At 43.4% G+C, this 18,734-nt stretch overlaps 2 protein-coding genes across 2 annotated transcripts in view; both read right to left on the reverse strand.

Moving 5' to 3' along the window:
- The window catches only part of LOC126556913 (probable serine/threonine-protein kinase cdc7), a 31,413-nt gene extending 25,014 nt beyond the window's left edge, over positions 1-6,399 (reverse strand). The window contains exon 1 of the mRNA XM_050212471.1: positions 6,072-6,399. Within this exon, the coding sequence (XP_050068428.1) occupies positions 6,072-6,375 (304 nt within the window). The 5' untranslated portion in view covers positions 6,376-6,399. The remainder of the gene's footprint in view (positions 1-6,071) is intronic.
- LOC126559524 (uncharacterized) overlaps positions 1-18,734 on the reverse strand; it is a 174,982-nt gene that overhangs the window by 66,795 nt on the left and 89,453 nt on the right. The window lies entirely within an intron of this gene.

Genomic DNA, 18,734 nt, shown 5'->3' on the forward strand with positions numbered 1-18,734 from the left:
GACCTGCATTCAAAAGAACCCGGATTCGTAAGCTAGCTAATAAAATTTACATTTGTCCCACCTAAACAAGGAGGGTTTTGCATGGTAAAATGAAAGTTTCACATTTGAACCATACATTTTGTACACAATAAATGGCAAAACTCGCTTCAATTAATGTTACTTGAAAGCATTACTTTAGTTAACATACAAGTAAGGTTTAAGATTTTCCAATAAAGAGCTTTTTATTTATTAGATTTGATTAAATTAATTATTTCTTTTCCAATGTTTTCTCTTCACCAGGTCAAATTTCAAGTGTTTCATTTTCAAATGATTATTCTCAAAACGGATTTGCGTTTGGGTCCCTCCGAAAAATCTACATACTACCAGCTGTAGCACTGCTAACGTCCTTCACCCACTTGCTTGTTTGGTGCCTGGGTGGCGCAGGTTTGACACTCAACATTGGTTTCATGCGGCCGCCCCTTTTCCTCGGCGGCCACGCGGAAAGCGGAATAAACTTGTTTTGTGCATTCATTTTCCCTGCCCGGTCCCATGCACGTTTTCATTCTGTTTCCTATCGCCGGAGAGGTGTATGCTGGCGCGACATACAGTCACGAAATGGCGCAGTACGGTGCTGTTTGGGAGTAATACGCTTTTCCGACCAGCTGGTAGCACCAGTGAGCGCGACCGACGAGACAGTGCGGTACGGGAAGTGTGTCACCACTGCCACGGAATAGATTTTAACGAAGGCGCCACAAGCCCGCAAGGAAAACCGGGAAGTCGCCACCGAAAAAGAAAAGAATGCTTTCTTCAGTAAGAAATAAAAGCCTTTCCCAAAATGAATTGTATGTTAAGTGTGTGTGTGTGTGTCTTTCTTGTTTCATTTCCTTTTTTCCGTTTCCCAACTCCATTGTGCGTTGTCTTTTCTGGGGGTTTTTTTTTAGATTAGTGGTGTGTTTTGCTTTGTTTCGTTGGTTAATATTTCTGCTACCCGACGACGCTCCCCAGAGATCGGTTTCGGTAGTTCTCACTGTCCCTGCCCTCCCTCCTCCTACGGATCTACGGTTCGGATAGTGAAAGTAAGCATAAAATTCGTTTCCGCTATGTTTTGGTCCAAAAATTGAAATTCGTGCGAGGTTCGTCGCTTTGCCGGCAGCACTGTCTTTCGTTGCGCTCTGCATGGTCAAATACATAATGCAATAGATTTTTTTTATGTTCAAAGAAAACATGCGTGTAGTGAAAATATGTCTATAGAGATTGACACAATACACAAACACACACATGCGTAAAAATACAAATAGGTGTGGAATAACCTGTCGCTTGTATTTACTGGCCATTCGAGTTCATTCATGACTCGAAGCCATGAAGCATTGACACATTTAAGGAACGTTTTTTTGATATCAATGTTCTTTAAAATTTTCCATTTAATAAACACAAAAAACAGCATTATCATTTCCAGCAGTATACAACTCGAGCTAATATTGAATTCCATACCTTCGTTGTACCGTTGTCGTTGACCTAAATAAAAAAAAATGGTACTAATACACGAGGCTAAGAGAAGATTTTACCCAGATTGAGACACAAAATCAACAGAGAAAGCTTTCCCTCTCGATCGCTAATACAAATAATAAGTATGCAATGGAGCAAAGGATGTCCATGATGTTCCCTACATATTTTGAGTACAAAAGAAAACATTGCGCACAGCAGTTCCTACTGTAAAATGCTCTATTACTGACTACTACTTCCACTACGGCGTGGTACCACGAATACTGCCTTAAATGAGCAACTTGTACGCCAGCCACAACTCGACAACAATCCTGAAACCGACATCCACATCAGGCACAAGGTGAATCGAATTCGAGTTTATTGACACTGCCACTGCCTAGCGTTTGCCGAGAGTTAGCCAAGGGTTGGCCATTTAGGTCTTGTTGTTCCCTCTCCGAATATATCCGAAATAAACCCCGTCCAGCATGAAGATGGTGGGGAAAAAGTGCCCAAAAAAAAAAAAGCTCCAAAATAACAAAGCTTCAGCTAGAAAATAGAAAACGAAGAAAGCAACTTAGCTACTACCACCACCACCACCATCACCATGTCCACAGTTGTTTTGTAGTAGCTTCAACTCTTTGCCTGGGAGGGAGCATCTACTGGGTTGGTTACGAAACCAGGCTTAACCCAAAACAACAACAACGATGACGACGAGTGGTAACGACAGCATTTAATATATGTGTGTGTGTTCATGCATTTTTGGACACCTTACATCATTCTCTTTACCGAAATAGAATTTTGGAAAAAGAAGTTGTAAACAATCAACATCAGAAGTCCCACGTGCAAGTCCTAAATATTTTATAAGAAAAGATAAGAATAATCCAAACAGAGCTTCAAGCTATGCTTCACCCGAAACTGATGTCAAAATCTAAAACCTCAGGGACGTTTCTACGTATCGGCCGCTCTGCCGAACAATTCATCCCTCCTCTGCACATGCTCGTCGCTGTGTGTACGTGCGTGCGTGCATCACCAGCAGTGCTGATGACTTTTGCAGTTCGGTCACGGTATAATACCACCAGCTCGTCAGCTATTTCTATACAGCTCTCACTTCTCGGCTGTATCGTGTTGATTGATCTTAGCGTTGAGAAGTTGAGCTCTCGCTGTGGTAAGTTATCTTACACACACACACACATACGTGGTGATTTTCCACCACCGCCGAATGGTAGTTATTACTATTATTGTTTTTTTGGGAAAACCCCAAGCAATCAACGGACATCTCTCTTACGAACGGGTCCGCGCGAATGACTCAGTGTCCGTGCAGTGGAAAGTGATCTTTAGATCAGTGCGCGATCCAGCAGCGTAAGTTGCGGTCCCACCCGCGGGTCGATTGACCTAGATTCTTTTCCCTCTTAGGTTCGTAAACGGGCTTCTCCCCAAAACCGGAGATTTCAACATTTTACCGCTCCCCTCCCGTTCCGAACCCTCGTTAGGATGGTTACCCTTTTGGCGGATGTTGCACGGTATTCGAGAGCAAGAAGCAAACACAAGCGAAACAAAAACAGAGAAAAAAGACTGGTGAAGAATCATCGCACGATCGCCTTCGGTGCGTCTAGATCCGGTACATACACGCCATTCGTCAGTACCAGACCTGTTCCTGCGTTGCGTTCAAAAACGCCCGACCCCGAACGAAGAATGGAAGACGCCCTGGAAGGGCAGCAGCAGCAGCAGCACACAAACAATTCACAAACGCACCCCACAACGCGCGAAAGACTTTCACCGAGCGCTTCAGAGCGCTTGTGCTTGATGATGATAATCGTGAATTCGTACCGATGCTACAACGTTCCAGCAAAGCGGCACCCGCTAGGTCTTTAAGACATTCCATCTCCTTCTACAAAATGGGCGAACGATCGAGCACTACGATGAGCATGGTGAAACGGAATGAACGAGGGATATTCTTCGCGACAGCACACCAACCGCGTGCTTTGCGCCACAACCTGCTGAACTTTGCGGGCAGACACTTGCGGGTTTGTGAGGACAGGTTGTACCTGCCCGTCTCGACCGGTATGTCAAACAGGAGAGTATTCTTTCGCAGCAAAATGAGCAGTTTTCGTTTTACTTTAATTTATATGCCTCAAGCTGAATTCCGGCCCACCGATTTGCGTAAATGCGTTAATGTTGGCAAGCGCAAACAAAACAAAACAAAAAAAACGCATACGATGCGCATGCCCAACCCCAACGATCGATCAATTCACTTTCACTGATTTTTTTGTTGCCTTATGCATTGCGCGTATGCGGCAAAGAACGATACGACAATGGGGCGAAACCGCACGGCAAACGATAAGTAGCCACAAAACCACTGAGCAATCAATGGTCAGAAATAAATGAAGAGGTATTGAAGACACAAAAATATGGTCCAAAATGGCGCGATGATATGAGTTCTCGCAGTTCTTATTGTGACATTTAAGCTGCAAAACGCTACGCTATCCTTCAGCTGTCTTTTTCGGATTGGGTACCGTTTAAAGTAGAAATAAAATTAAAGGTCCCTGTCGGTCGGATATGTCAGAGTGTTTGTGTGATACTGATATCATTCGAAACTGGCCGATTGGAAAAGATGAAAAACACATTCATAGATTATTGTCGACTTTTACAACCCTCAACATTCGTCATAAAACTTACTTTTAGGTGCCATCTTTCCTTTGTATGGTTATAATATTCACATCATTCATCGTAGAGATTGTACTCTACAGAAGGGGATATTCATTTTCATTATTCACGCAAGAAATGGACATTCGCTTTTCCATGATAAATCACCGAAAAACGCACCAACATCCCTCTCATCGCAACAGATCCTGGATCGAACACGTCGAGCCTTTGCAATTTTGCTACCGCACCTGTCGCTCATTGTGGTCGCCGCGAGGCCACGACGCAATAAACGGACTCCGTTCTCTCCATCTCTCTCTCTCTCTCCTTCTCCCTGTACCTTCGATATTTCATCTCTCTTTCGCTTTGGAGTTTCGAAGATGCGACAAGGGTGTGACTCTAAACGTACGTTAATGTGAGTGTCCGATTGATTGACCCGGATCCACAATCCTGCCCAATCCGAATGTTCATCGCATTTACTTTCAGCCCTCAACCGAAGGGTTTACTCACACTTGCAGCGTGTACGCAATGTAGTATGCAGACTCATAAACGTTTTCCTTTCAGTCGTGTTTATTAAAATACTATTTACAACTTTCAAAAACAACTTGCTTTGCACAAAACTTAGTATTAGAAAAGATGATTCCATTCGAATGATAACACAAAGATCATTGAGATACGGTGGAGAAAGGGAACATCAAGAAATTACAACCATTCTTCGTCACATGCAATACAATTCGCTTTCGCCATTGGTGACAGTTTGGGGTTGCCGTATGAATCAACCCCTTGTCGCCGATTAGAGTGTAACAGCTACCGAAAAGTGCACAGCAAAGAAAACAATCCGATGGGAAGTAGTACCTTCAGACCGTGGGTTTCGTCTAAAACGCGACTCAAGTTTCGTCACACGTCGTCGCTAGCCTGATCGGAATCGCAAAGAAGAAAGGTGACAGAAAAGCATAACAACACTTAAAAAAAAAAGTTTCAGCATAAAGGTGGGGTTTTTAGAAGCGAAGGGAGGGGGAGGCTTCCCGCGACGGTAGGAATGAAAGAAGGCGACAGAAAACCGAGAAGGAAAGCTACACTGCATCGCTCCACCAATGCTGAACGGTTCGGAGCACAGTCGGAAGAAAGGAGAACGAACGCAGCGGAAAGAAAGCTAGAAAGCGGAATGAAAATTTCTCTTCAACCCTTGTGCTAGGCCGTGTCATGCCAGCTACTAGGAGGGAGGGGGGGGCTGTACGATCACTAGCACGGCACACAGCGCCACACCACCACTCAGACCTCAGACCGCCAGCATGCCCAACATCGTAGGGTTGAAGCTGAAATTACTAATCTCTCTCATACACACACACATACTCTTCTACCCTTAGCCATTCAGCACTTCCATCATCCTAAGCCACAAGATCAACCAGATAGGAGAGCCACTACAGGGCAACGATCGATCGTAGATGATTATAACGATGGAGGGAAGGAAGGGAGGGGGAGCTTGCAGCTAAACGAGAGCAAGTTGATTATTTTTCCTCGCTGCAGGTGTATGATGATGGGCAAAGCAGTGCGAATGAACCACGGCCTATCGCCCGATCGGGAGAAGAAAGGATTCTAATCAATCAGTTCAATGGCTTATCAGAATCAGAAGCAAGACTTACATTCGGACGCTATTCGAGGGCGTGTTTTTGCAATCTATCGGCAGGATCTGCAATTCTGAACCCATGCACGCAGACTTTGCAATTTTGGAATCTTGAATGTATTGAGAGTGCCTGATAACGAGCAACGATCCAACATTGGACATATGCAACTGTTTGTGATACGCTGTTTACGAGAGTGAATTTCTAGCTAGCTTTTATTAGTCAATTTTGTCGTGTCCATCGGAAGGATTCCTGCTACTTTTGTAGCAACAAAGAAAACGGGAACCTAGTAGCGTTCAAATGGCAATAATAATGGTGTGGAATTGGTGTCAAACATTGGCTACTTACAGCAGTAACGGATCGACTGACAGTTGTTGGTTGGCGTGGCCGGAGTCGACGACGGACCGTTGCTGCTACCATTGGCACCGGTTCCACCGTTGCTGCTGCCATTGCTGGTTGGACCGTTCGACGTATTACCGGCCGGGCTGGACATGGTGGCGATCATACTGTTCGGGATGCTAGCACAAGTGGTCAGATTGTTCGGGATGTTGTTGCCCATACTGCAGGCGATACTATTGTTCGTTCCGATACTGTTCGCAATACTACCGAGCATAGTATTACCGTGGCTGGCTGCGTTCAACTGTTGCGACATCTTCCGAATGCCCCACCAAAACACATAAGCCACTTGTGTCGCAAAACGGTCGAGGCTCAAACACTGTCGTTTCTTTTGTTTTCCACTAAACTCTTCTCCTGCTGTACTATACACACAGACACAAATTATTTTTGTTTTGTTTTCACTGAACGTTTAAACTGTCACTGATCACTTTTGACACTGTTGGTTTACAACCGGGCACGTCCTAGAAGAATTGATCCAATAGGCTCCTTAGACGATGATGCACTTCACACACGCTTAGATTGCTGGATAGAGCTCTACTGCTAGTACCACCACAGTCTATTGTCCTCTAAGAGACGACAGTCCAAGTGGTAACATCGCTACTGGAGCACAGAAACTGCACAGGGCCCGACACATTTTTACACATTCCTTGCACGCACTTTTTAATCCTTTGCTCAACGATTTTTTCGATCACGATCGTTTCAAAGGAAATAACTTTTGCTAGGCTTTTAATCCTATTGTTTCTTTTCTCACTTTGTATACACGTTGATTTCTGTAAAATGGAACACAGATGGAAACACAGTTAGCGATGTAAACGCTTCTGCTCAGCCCCGACTATCCTTGCAGGATGCGTAAGCCATTCGCGCTTCTACAATCATCCATGTAAATACACTCATTCACAAACACACACACAACCACGAAAAAAAAATTTTTTGCTCCAAGGGTGCCAAGGGGACATAAAGAACTAAACACTACGTACACACTCTCCCGGGTAAGCACGTTGCTAGACGCCGAGGATGGTCTGCGGACTGTTTCACTGCGCCTTTTGGATCGCTCGCGCCACCGGTACGATCTGATCTGATCGGTGATTCTGCTGCTGCAGCCTGGCAGAGCCTTCTTTTCTCGGCGCCCTGGAGTTCGGTTAGGATACTCCGAAACCGAAGACCTCCACCACCGTACCGAAAAACCCAAGCGCCTATGTCTGCTCTCTTTCGCGCTATCTCGGTGATGGTACACCGCGCGAAAATGGGTGCAACCGAGAGATCCCACACTGTTCCATCCCAGTCACTCCCTTACGCACTCTTATTTGCGCACGCTCCACAGAGCTTTCTTTCGCTCGGAGAGTGCCACTTACTCCGTTCGGCTGCCAGTGCCAGAGCTTTCCTTCAATCCATTCTCGGCTCGGTTAAACTTGATGCTCTCTTTAGCTTTTTCTTGCGCTACCTGTACGTGGGGTGGGTTTGGGGCTGAAATTTCTTTTCAACCCTTCTGAATGGTCTGATCACGCTCTCTCTCTCTCTCTCTCTCTCTCTCTCTCTCTCTCTGTATTTTTCCTACCCTTATCATGCTAGTTTACGCAAGTGCAGAGTTCAGGGTGAGTAGCTCATCCTCTCTTTTGTTTACTATTGCTAGCAAAAGTCCAGCTCTTTCTCACACACACACACACACGCACTGCCATGTTGCTATCTCTTTGCGTTCTTTTTCCCATGCCAAAGCTTGCTCTGTACCGTCTCGCTCGATCGAAGAAAGTTTCAAAAGAAAGACGACGAAAAGAACCTACCGCATGTGCGTTTGGGTAGACGCTGAACGCTCCGAGAAGAACCGTAGTGTGCTTCGCACACCCGTTAAGTGCAGCGCCAGGCCAGGCCAGACCCGTTTCTCGTACAAAATTCACCGACCGACCCACCCCACCTGAGCATCTACCCTCACTACCGCTTGTGGTGCGCACGGTCGCCCGCAAGTATTTCCAAGCGTCTACCGCTACTCCACGGCAAAGCAGAACGAACACGAATCCGGGACGCTTTCTTTTCTAGGTCTCGGACTCCAGCATACAGCCGGCAGCTAGTGGATGGCTCATTGCTCGCCGTAGTGAGAAGACCCCGGGCCGAACCGACGCTGACGCTGTGTCGGGAAAAAGGCTAAGTGTTCTGCAATTTCTTGCAGCTCAACATGCGTTTGTACAACATTCCAAGTTCCGGTTTTTGGAGATCGAGCTTTAGCAGTATTGGTTTTGAGGGAAATCTCATTTTACAGGTACAGTTTGATGTGGTTATAATTTTATTTGTTGAAATATTTCAGTTTATTTGTTTTACATGAGACATTGCTTATGTAGTTTTTTATTCTTGTAAGAAAGATAATAAATAACTAAAGTTTAAAGTAGAAGTTTCCTCGAAAGACCATCCAACTCGACACGATCGCCCTAGAGACAGCACATCCGGTTCGAACCATTCGTGCCAGAATCGGGACAGAGGTGTTTGGAGTTGATCAAGACGAGAAGACTGTACAAGAAATCATTAAACCGGCAAGATTCTTCCGTTTGGCTGCGAAATCAGGTCACCAAGCCATGTCGCGGGAGAGGGAGAGCTAATGAAACAAAACGGGGCAAGCAAGAAACGAGAATATACAGCCTATACAGCATAGAACCTAAGCTTTAAACCAGCCCTCCCGCATGCACTAGCGGAGGGAAAAAAGGGCGGTGTGCTCCGCCTCGTCTAGTTGTGAGCAGGAAAAACCGTTTCCTCGTCTCTGAGGGATCGCTCAAATCTTCAAGAAGAAAGTTCAAAGCGAAAAGTAGAAGAATAGAAAAGCATGGGCAAGACACATGTGCTTTAACCGGACGGCAAGGTAAGAAGCGTTTGTGGCGAGCAAACAGCACACAACTTCCCCCTGGTGAGTCTAGGGCGGTTGTTCGGAGTCAAGAGATCCACTCGAGCAGCAAATGCCGTGCAACAGAGAGGCAGCGTTCGCAAGAGATTCACACAGCGCAGAGTCAAAAGCGGACAAAGTAGCGATGGGAAAGTGGAAAGAAAGCGCAAACAAATCAGAAACGATCGCGATACGTGGGAAGAGAGAGGAAACAGAACAAATGAGCCAATTGAGGTACGATGCACCACAGGAACTGCTGCAACCCACCGGTGGCGGTGGTTTGTAGAAATGGGGCAGTCGTGGAGGAAACTGAGCTAAGAAATTCCGTGGCGTTTTTGTTCCAGTGTGGTTTCTATTGATAGATCGGTTCCGTGCGTGGGTCTTCCAACACGGTATAAAGCTTAAAGAAAACATTTGTTTCAGCAAGGACGCATGGTTTCTTTTCCCCCATTTTACCAGCAAGTAGCGGACCGCATCCCACACAGGGCCCTTCCACAGATTCCACACTTCGATTGGAAGTTCCATATTTTATATTCTAATTTTTTATCTCAAAAGATTTTATCTTTTTGTTATATAAACATGCAGTGAGAAAGCAAGAAAGTAGAAAGAGTTGTCTGAAAAAAATGACAAATATCTTTTTTCATGAATTGAAGCTAACAATTTTTAAACAACACGAATTAATGGTTCTTTTTTAATTCTTGTGAATAAGTACGATGACTGGACGCCATATTGTCGTCATAATAATGACATTAGTTAAAAATGAATTTATTTTTTAAGCAGTAGTTTCGCAAAACTTTATTGTTTTTATAGTAAATGCATTAAGATATGGTGAGTATATTTTCACCATGCCCATCATTACCCGTGAGGTAGAAATGTAAAACCTTCTGAAATTAATTAGACTGTAACCTAAAAATATAAAGCTCGTCTTAATTAAGTTGGATCATAAAGCACTCCAAACAGTTAAGAAAACAAGGGCTAAAACGTGTAACTGTTTAGCACAAACCTGGACAGTCAAATCAAAGGCTACGCAGTAAAACGGCCCCTCGCAATGGGAAACAACGGGGAGGCATGGCTGAAAACAGGCCACCGAAAGCACCGAACCGAACAGATCTTCTTCGCGAACGAGAATCGAGTATCAGACTAGCAACCAGCCCAGAGAACCTGGCACAGTGAGAGAAGATGGTAAACAGCCCGTGCAGCCCAACGGTTTCACCAACTGTATGAGCTTACCGAGCGAGTGCCGCGGTACGGGAGATAGACTATTGAACGTTTTCTCTAAGGGCAAGCAGTTTAAGGCAAACGCTTTCAAATGGTGGAGTGAAAAGAAGAACATAAACAGTGCTTTAGGCACGCGATCGTTCAATTTCAATCTAAAAGGTGAACGAGATGAATCAACCGTGATGCTCTCCCAAGTACGCAGGCGCATGTACAGCTATGTAGGCTTACACTGCATACTGACGCACAACATCGCCCCACGTGGGAGTCCCGAAAATGGATTCCAAGAATCGTTGGTCCATACGGAACATCATCCTTCGAATGCTATATTTTCCAGTTGTGCATTAGTATCCTTAGTACATCGTTGATCGTCACAGCACAGTGGTAAAAAACTTCCAAATTGGTCCCTTTATATTAATAATGTCGATATCGCAAGGAATAAAAATCATTCAAGAATTTAGGCTTGATTCTTATTATTCTTGACCGGCTCAGGATTGAGCACGTGGTTTCGACATGGTCAGGTCTCCAATTAGTCTCCAGGAAACTCGGTCCAGGGCTGCAGTCCTCCATCCACGGCTACATCCGACCTCCGACAGGTAAGACTCCACTTGATCCAGCCAACGAGCTCGCTGTGCTCCTCTACGCTTATTTAGGCTTAATATTAGACACAAAATTAACATTGGAAAAACGCATAAAAGCAAAAATATTGCTGCAAAACTAATGCCACAAGTGCCCACAAAAATAATACATCCATTTCTAAAAAAGGAATTAAAGTTGAGGCTACGTGGGAGATTGCTCAGGTCTTCTTTCTTCTTTTTCTTGGCTTAACGACCTCTAAGGTCATGCCCGGCCATCGAAATGGCTTACTGGACTGCCGATACCACGTAGTTGGTTAGTCAGTCCTCACTACGGGGGGAATGTCTGGATGGGATTTGAACCCCGGTCCTGCCGTTTGAAGACCGGCGCAGCTGTCGCCTACACCACCGGGTCGCTCCAAGATTGCTCAGGTATAAAGCACTAATAAGGCCAAAACTCCTGTACGCTACACCAATTCAAAAGATAATGGAACAAGAATAATCTACAAGAAGGCACAAATCGTTAGGATGTTAGAAGACAAACAAGCAACCAAATCGAAATATAGAACAACATGCATGAACAACGTAGATGGAATGATAAAAGTTTAGTTTCTAGGATAAGATAAGTAGCTTGAAGGAGATTTAGTTGTTATTATTTCTATTTAAAAGACGGGTTTAGATTTTTTCTCGCAACCAATTGATTCCATTCAACTCTATGACTACATCTAGCATCCTTCAGGCTAGTACACTCTTAAATAATCACTAAACAAATGAACGAATGATCTACACAGCACCAATAACTATTCTCTGCTACTACCGTAGCAAGAGAACTCGGTATGCTCCAGAAGGGATCACTCACAGATCACTATCTCCCATGGACGTTTGTCAATTTTATTCCCTGCTCTAGAGCAGTGTATAAAATAAATAGACTTAGAACTGTTCCCCACCTGAAACGTAAAGGGGAGCTGATGTCTTTATCTTCTCGTTTTCTAGCATGAAACTCGAAATCTGTTCCCCCGTCCACCGTGCGGTAGTCGGTGGTTAGTCGAAGCTTACCTTGAAGCACAAGGCTTTTCTGCGTTTCATCAGAACGATAAGAAACTGCCCCATTGCGTTCTTCATTGTGTTCTCTTATCGGGCCTGCTAGCAACTGCTGACCAATGAAATTACATACTGGGAGCTCGTGTTTTTCTTGCTGTTGTTGTTGTTTTTTTTTATTGCCGTATTTTACACTGAACGGAATTTGGTTCACACTTGCTCGCCAGTTGTCACTTGCCCGCCCAGGAAAACGTAATCCGTTCTATAGATACGAGAGTACGTCATGAGTTGATTCACGGTTTGATATGGTACAAAATGTTTCTACCGCGTAGCAAGAATTATATTTCATGTTATCGATTCTCCTACCGCGTACCACTAAGGGCATAGGTTAGGTTATTTGCAAGTTTCGTATTTTCGAGCTCAGCAGGACAACAGCATAGAATGCGAAACAATCGTCCCAATCCTAACCTCCTAACAAAGACCGGAAACAGAAACTTTTCCCAATGCTATATAGATAAGTTTAGAATGACTGCGCAAGTAAACTTCAGCGCAAAATTATCAGCCGGAGATAAAATTATCTCTCCCTGAGACGAGCAAACACTTAGAATGAGTAACGACATTATACAATGCATCAATCAAAATTGAATAAAATGATGTTTGTTCTCTTTTTTTAAGAGATTAGCAGACGGTTGAGAAATTCCAAAGATGTAAGCTAATGATTCTCCTTACGATTTAGCATTTAAAAGCTGCACGAAACGACATTTGAGCCATATGTTGCCGTTTGACCCAGAGCACATGAAAACCAATTATTGACAGCTGTTACACTTAAAGTGATTTGAACTGAGTTTCAAATAGAAAAACTTAACTAATTTTAGCTCTAAACAATCCATCGGTAGCTTGAATGTTGGTCACAATCATAAAATTATCACTTTACATTCAAACATATGTTTGATTCCCGTTCGCCCGTTAACGCCCAATGACGTCTGATTTATAAATGTTTTGCAAGAAATTCAAATTTGAATCTTTGGTTTCTACAATTTGCCTAAAATTTTCACAATTTTCATTGGTTTTCAATGCACAAGACCGAGTTCTAATGAATATCTACCAACATCAAGGCACACAATATGGTGTTTTACAATGACTGAGGTCATGTATTATGTATCATAAAATTATCAAAGAACTCTGACTACCACATAAACGAAGAAGATCACACATTTCTAAACCGTTATTTGAACTTTTAACCGTCGATTCCGTTAAACATATGTTCTAGAACCACCAAACACACACTTCCCCGAAACACGCCCCACACGATACGTTCGACAAATCGAACCATATTGTCGCTTACCGGCGTACGCTCCACGCGCATATTGTACCGTCCGGAAGCTTTGTTCTTCCTTCAGAAGGACACGGCACGACAACAAACCACTTGAGATGCTTTGATGATTGCAATGAGAAAATATTTCGAACGATGTGTAACTCTCGCGCGAAAGAATGGCACTGGAAAAAAAAGACGCAAAAACACGTGACTTAGGACAAACACCCGAGCCAACCGGAGCTCAGGGAAGAGATTGAGACAGATAAGAGCGGGAACGGTCAGAATATCTGACGGAGCAGGAGGGAAAAAAGGGGGACAGGAAGCTGAAAGGACAAACGAACGAAAGGGGAGGTGTGAGTTGTGATAAGAGTCACTCTCTGTTCCAATACCAACGCTGGATGGTGTGCGGTGTCAGGGTACAACCGTTTCCATATGTTCTTGATTAGTATCCGACGCTACCGAACCATATGGAACCGGTGAGCCAAGAATGGAACTCGAAAATGTCATACCGTAATGAGGGAAAATGCTGATAAACGGGAAGAAAATAACCTTTTTTTTGCTGTGGTTGGAGCTATGCTACGAGCGGTTCGAAGAATGGACGAGTGGACAGTTATGGGTAACTTGGAGATTCTTATCAGTTATCTAGAACGTCTTCTCACTCTCACCAACATCTCCCGTAGACAGGGGGCACACACTAATGCAACGCGAATAACGTTCTAGCGAAAAATAAATGATTACAATATGGACGTGCAGTGTATTGCAAACGCTTCGAAATGAGCAGAAAAATAAATAAACAACAATTTGCCCCAGACTCACAGAGCACCTATTGTTTTGGTAAGACGACTATCACTAGAACCACTGGGCGAACGCACTGACGTCCACACCGTGACGTTGTCCTTCTAACACTGTGCTAAACACTCCGTATACTACAGCGTAGCGCGTCCGCATAGGATGAGGCTAGCCCGAGATTGCCCTTTTCGTTGCAGAGAAGGCACGCCAGAACCACCAAAGCTACCACCATCTCGCATAGTACGAGAGGGTGGGATGGCAAGCAGGGAGGAGGAGCTGTGCCCGGATGGTGCGTCCCATGGGAGGAAGGGCGAATCTCCGAAAGAGAATGACACTCGCACCATTCCTAGGCGAACCGATGGACGATGCTACCGCAAACCGGGCGCCCGCTCTATTCGCGATATCACGCTATCCCATTTCCCCCTGATGCGAAGGTGCATACCGGTTGCTCTCATTCGCACTCCCTGGTGATCCTTATCACTAGCCGACCGTTATCATTAGACACCTAGAACACATTGAACTTCTCCGAAATTCCCCCACAACAGTGGCGGTGCGTTAGGAATATAGACGCGTAACTCACGGTGTGAGCGTGCGCTTCGGATAGGGAACTGTGAAAGAGAGTCTCGGTTGGTCCAGGAATGTCAAACTAATGTTCTCTACGATTTGTTGTTTTTGTTGACTTGATAGTTAGGGGGCTAGGTTTATGCAGATTATTTATTTGCGTCTTTTCACTCGATGATGCGTTTGTATCAAGGTGTTTATAATATATCAGGTGATTTTTTGTCGATTTTACAGATCGACAGTTTTGGTATATATGTATGTGTCAGGTTTGTTATTGTTTTTACACAACACAAACAAACACATTTATTGTAGTAAAGATGGCAAAAGACACACTATAACTAATTGTATGAATAAAATTTTAGCAAACTAAACTAAACATAATCTAATTAAAACTATCCAGCAATGAGATTATTCGCAAGTGTAATGAGACAAAAAAAAACACCAAGGATCAAATATACTTTAAGCACACGACAAAAAGCAATAAAAAACTAAAAATGACGAACAATTAATGTATAAATCGAAAACAATTGGTAAAACATTGGTATACTTCTGTCATGTGGCGAAACGTCAATTCGCTCTAGATAAATCTACCTTCTAATTTTATGAATACCTTGGTTTGTATGTAGATAATTTGTGTCTTAGGGCAGGGCTAGACGGAGCATACTTATAGCCAAGGACAGCTTTTGGCAGCTACGCGGACCAATTGTTCTCTCCTCGCCAGCTCGTACCCCGATGTATGCATGATACCAGCCGGCGATGCAAATGACGAATCGGGGATGCCACAGTTAGAACCGGTGAACTGTTAAAGACGAACAGTCAACTCACAATTTTGAATATACACCATTACGGACCCGAAAAATGATGACATTTTTTTTTTAAATAATTGAGCATGCGGATACGTCGAGCGCTCTAGCGGTCAGCTTTGGCTGTATCCTGATCTGAGCCGTGATGAAGGACGGCCGTAGCGATCATTTTGCAATTACTTCATGATTGTTTAACACTTCCGTTGAATACAATGTATGTGGTAATGAAAACTGCATCGTAACACAACACACTCATTTTAACACGAATTACAAATATTTTTTACTAACAGTAGAGAGGCAGATAAGAAAGCAACCACACCAAGCAAATTCAACAAAAAAACAATTTTTTTTTCATGACTCACAATCTAGTTGATCCAGCCATTTGTATATCATTTGACAGCAGAAGCTACGGCTACTACAGAAAGCGTGGCAAACGATAGCTACAGGGACGCAGCTGACAGCATGCAAGATCAAAGGAAAATCGGTGGTTATCAAAAGTCACCGGCTACAAGTATGCTCCGTGTGGCTATGCTTTTACGATTTTCTTCAAATTGAAAACTAAAAAGCAAATCCAACCAAACATCAAATAGCTTTGCATAAGGTTAATAACTTAATAACTGTAAAGGGTCAGGCTATAACTTAATCCCCCTTCTTCACAATTATTCATAAATGCCTTAAGCGAACCTCGTTGGCAATAATAATGAAGCCACAGGCGCAATAGCTTTTAATTAGTGTAAACCATTTTTTGTTCCTCGTTAGTAAAACACAGTGGATTGGCTAAGTAAATTCAAAGTAATATTGGTAAGTAATTCAGTCTTTCATGCGACAGGACTGATGTCAAACTTCATCCAGACCATTCCCCTATTGCAAAGGATTGATGACTAAGTGGTGCAAACAAGCATAGTAAGAGATTAAGAGGATGTGCTTATCTATAATGTTTCGGTGACGAACTAGTAGCGTTACCGGTCACTAACACAAAAGGGTAAGCCAAGAAAGAGCCTTAAGCCAAGAAGGTAGACATGGTGTGATATGAATGCGGGAAGTACATTTGCCTGCCTTACTGTTTCCACGAGAGAGAGAGTAGACAGTAAGTAGTATTTATACACCTTGGTCTAGCTTCCATGGTAAAAAAAACTAGCAAACATCCATTCGACTAGTAGGAACTAGACAATATACACTCAAATGTCTTAAAGAAAGCCTCGTCAATCTTTATCCCTAGGCTACAGGTAAATTAAGTCATCAATGATAGTAATGTCAAGGGAAGACTTCTCAAATGCTAACACGAATTAGCATTTCTTGCATATTATGACTGACGCAATGAACAGTTGGAAGTACTAATCGATAAATGTCTAATACGTTTTCAACAACAATATTCCTATGTTTATAAATAACTATTGGACTTTTTCTTCTTGGCTTAACGACCTCTAAGGTCATGCCGGCCATCGAAATGGTTTACTAGACTGCCGATACCACGTAGTTGGTTAGTCAGCCCTCACTACGGGGGGACAGTCCGGATGGGATTTAAACCCCGGTCCTGCCCTTGGAAGACCGGCGTCGCTTACACCACCGGGCCGTCCAAACTCTTGGACTAAATATGTTTAAATCCTGCAACAAATTAACACACTTACAGTTTTTAATCGATCGTTCGAATCGTTTAACCCGTTATAAACGAACGCATATTAAATCGAATGTCTTTTATATTGTTGGACCTTTTCATATAATTGTAGCAGGTGATAAAGTTAATAATTTATACTAGCTTCTAGCTGTCAGGAGGAGTGAATAGTACAAAAACCGTGAATTAATATTGTTAGTTCGTCTATTATACTTGTAATTAGTTCATGAAGATTAATGTAGGTTATAATTAATAAAAGATTTCCTTTCGGAACATAAAACACCATTTTTCTTAAGATACTTTGCTTTGGAAGCAAGTCTGATACTTCGAAAATAAGTAGAATATTGTAGTCGTTGGTTTCTCTCTGATGGTTTTAGATTTCACAACCCTGCGCTACGAAAGATGCAAAACGAACGTTGGAGATCGGATGCGTTGAGTTCCAAGCTGGGGGTTGGTTGCTTCACTCTCACTTTTACCACTCGCTGCGTGGTGGTCGAAACGACCGAAGCAGACTCTCAGCTGGCCGTACAACTTTCTCCGGAGCGAGAGAGAGAGAGAGAGAAGCTGAGAACGTGCGTACTAACTTGTTGCTTGCTAAACAAATCCTCGTGCCACCTATATTCATCGTACCATCCCCTCGAAAAAGGCAACCGAGAAAGAACTGCCAATGGAAATGGGTGCGATGGATGGATGGGTGGGAACTCTTTTCACTTTCTTTTCCATACGGTAGCATTCTACAAGATTCGGTCACTCATCTCCCTTGCCGAATGTCGAACACTCCAGCGCCTCGGTAAATGTTACCATTTCTGCTGTTTATTCCATTCCGCTCCTTTCCTTATCCATTCTTACACCCTTCCCTGCCACACCCTCTCACCCTCCCTGCCTCGTCCTTACGTCCTGCACTGCGTCCTTTTCTCCCTTCGCTAACTAAGGGTAAATACTACGGTTTCACGACAAGAAACGGACAGGCGCGCGTCTGGTTTTTGCGCCGGTCGGAGAAAAGCGAGAAAATGTTAACCGCGCGTTCCTATTCTGTCCAGAACAAATAAACAATATGGTACGATTTTAAGGTGCATTTGCCGTGCAGGAAGGTCGGGGAGAATGCATTTTTGCACCCGTCTCGTGTAAACGGAGTGAAAAGTGAACTTTATTTTGCAGAAAGCATTCGTCTTATGGTTCCAGTTTCGGGAACAAAAATTCAAATCTCATCTATCATATGTTACGAAACCAACCAAGCAAAAACAAACGCTTGCTTGCTTAGCATATGGTTGTAGAAATGAAGTAAAAATCGCATTGAATGATGACAATAGTGATAACAGAACTCTAGCTTGATTAATTGAAATTCATCCCCAATTTCAGATTTTGATTGTTCTTTTAATAATAAAAAATAAGTTACAAAAAAGTTAAAAATTGAATAAGTGACGAGAATTTAACTGAAAGTTAAAATTAACATTCAAAATCTTGTTTTAAATATTTCAAAATTAAGCGTAGGTAGACATAAGTAACAATATAAAGGAAACAATTTACGTCGTACAATAAATATGTTCCATCGTGCAGGCAACACTATAAACCAAAGTTTTTAGTTCTGCCCCAACTTTTCCTGCAGTTTGTTTACGCGATCCATTCTGGTTCTTGGTTCAGGTTACATCCGATCGGTTGTATCTCATTCCAATGCGTTACCAGTCTCGGTGAACCGGTGAACCGATCAAAGCGGCGACGTGCGAACCCATCGGGCGGCCAGTGTTCTCCGTCCGAACACGGCCAAACGAAACGCAAAACCCTAACCTGACGCGATCCAAAAATAATCTATCACGCACCCGAGCGCTGATGAATGCGCGTCCGCT

This window comes from Anopheles maculipalpis, chromosome 2RL (assembly GCF_943734695.1).
Source record: "Anopheles maculipalpis chromosome 2RL, idAnoMacuDA_375_x, whole genome shotgun sequence".
NCBI classification, from domain to species: Eukaryota; Metazoa; Arthropoda; class Insecta; order Diptera; family Culicidae; genus Anopheles; species Anopheles maculipalpis.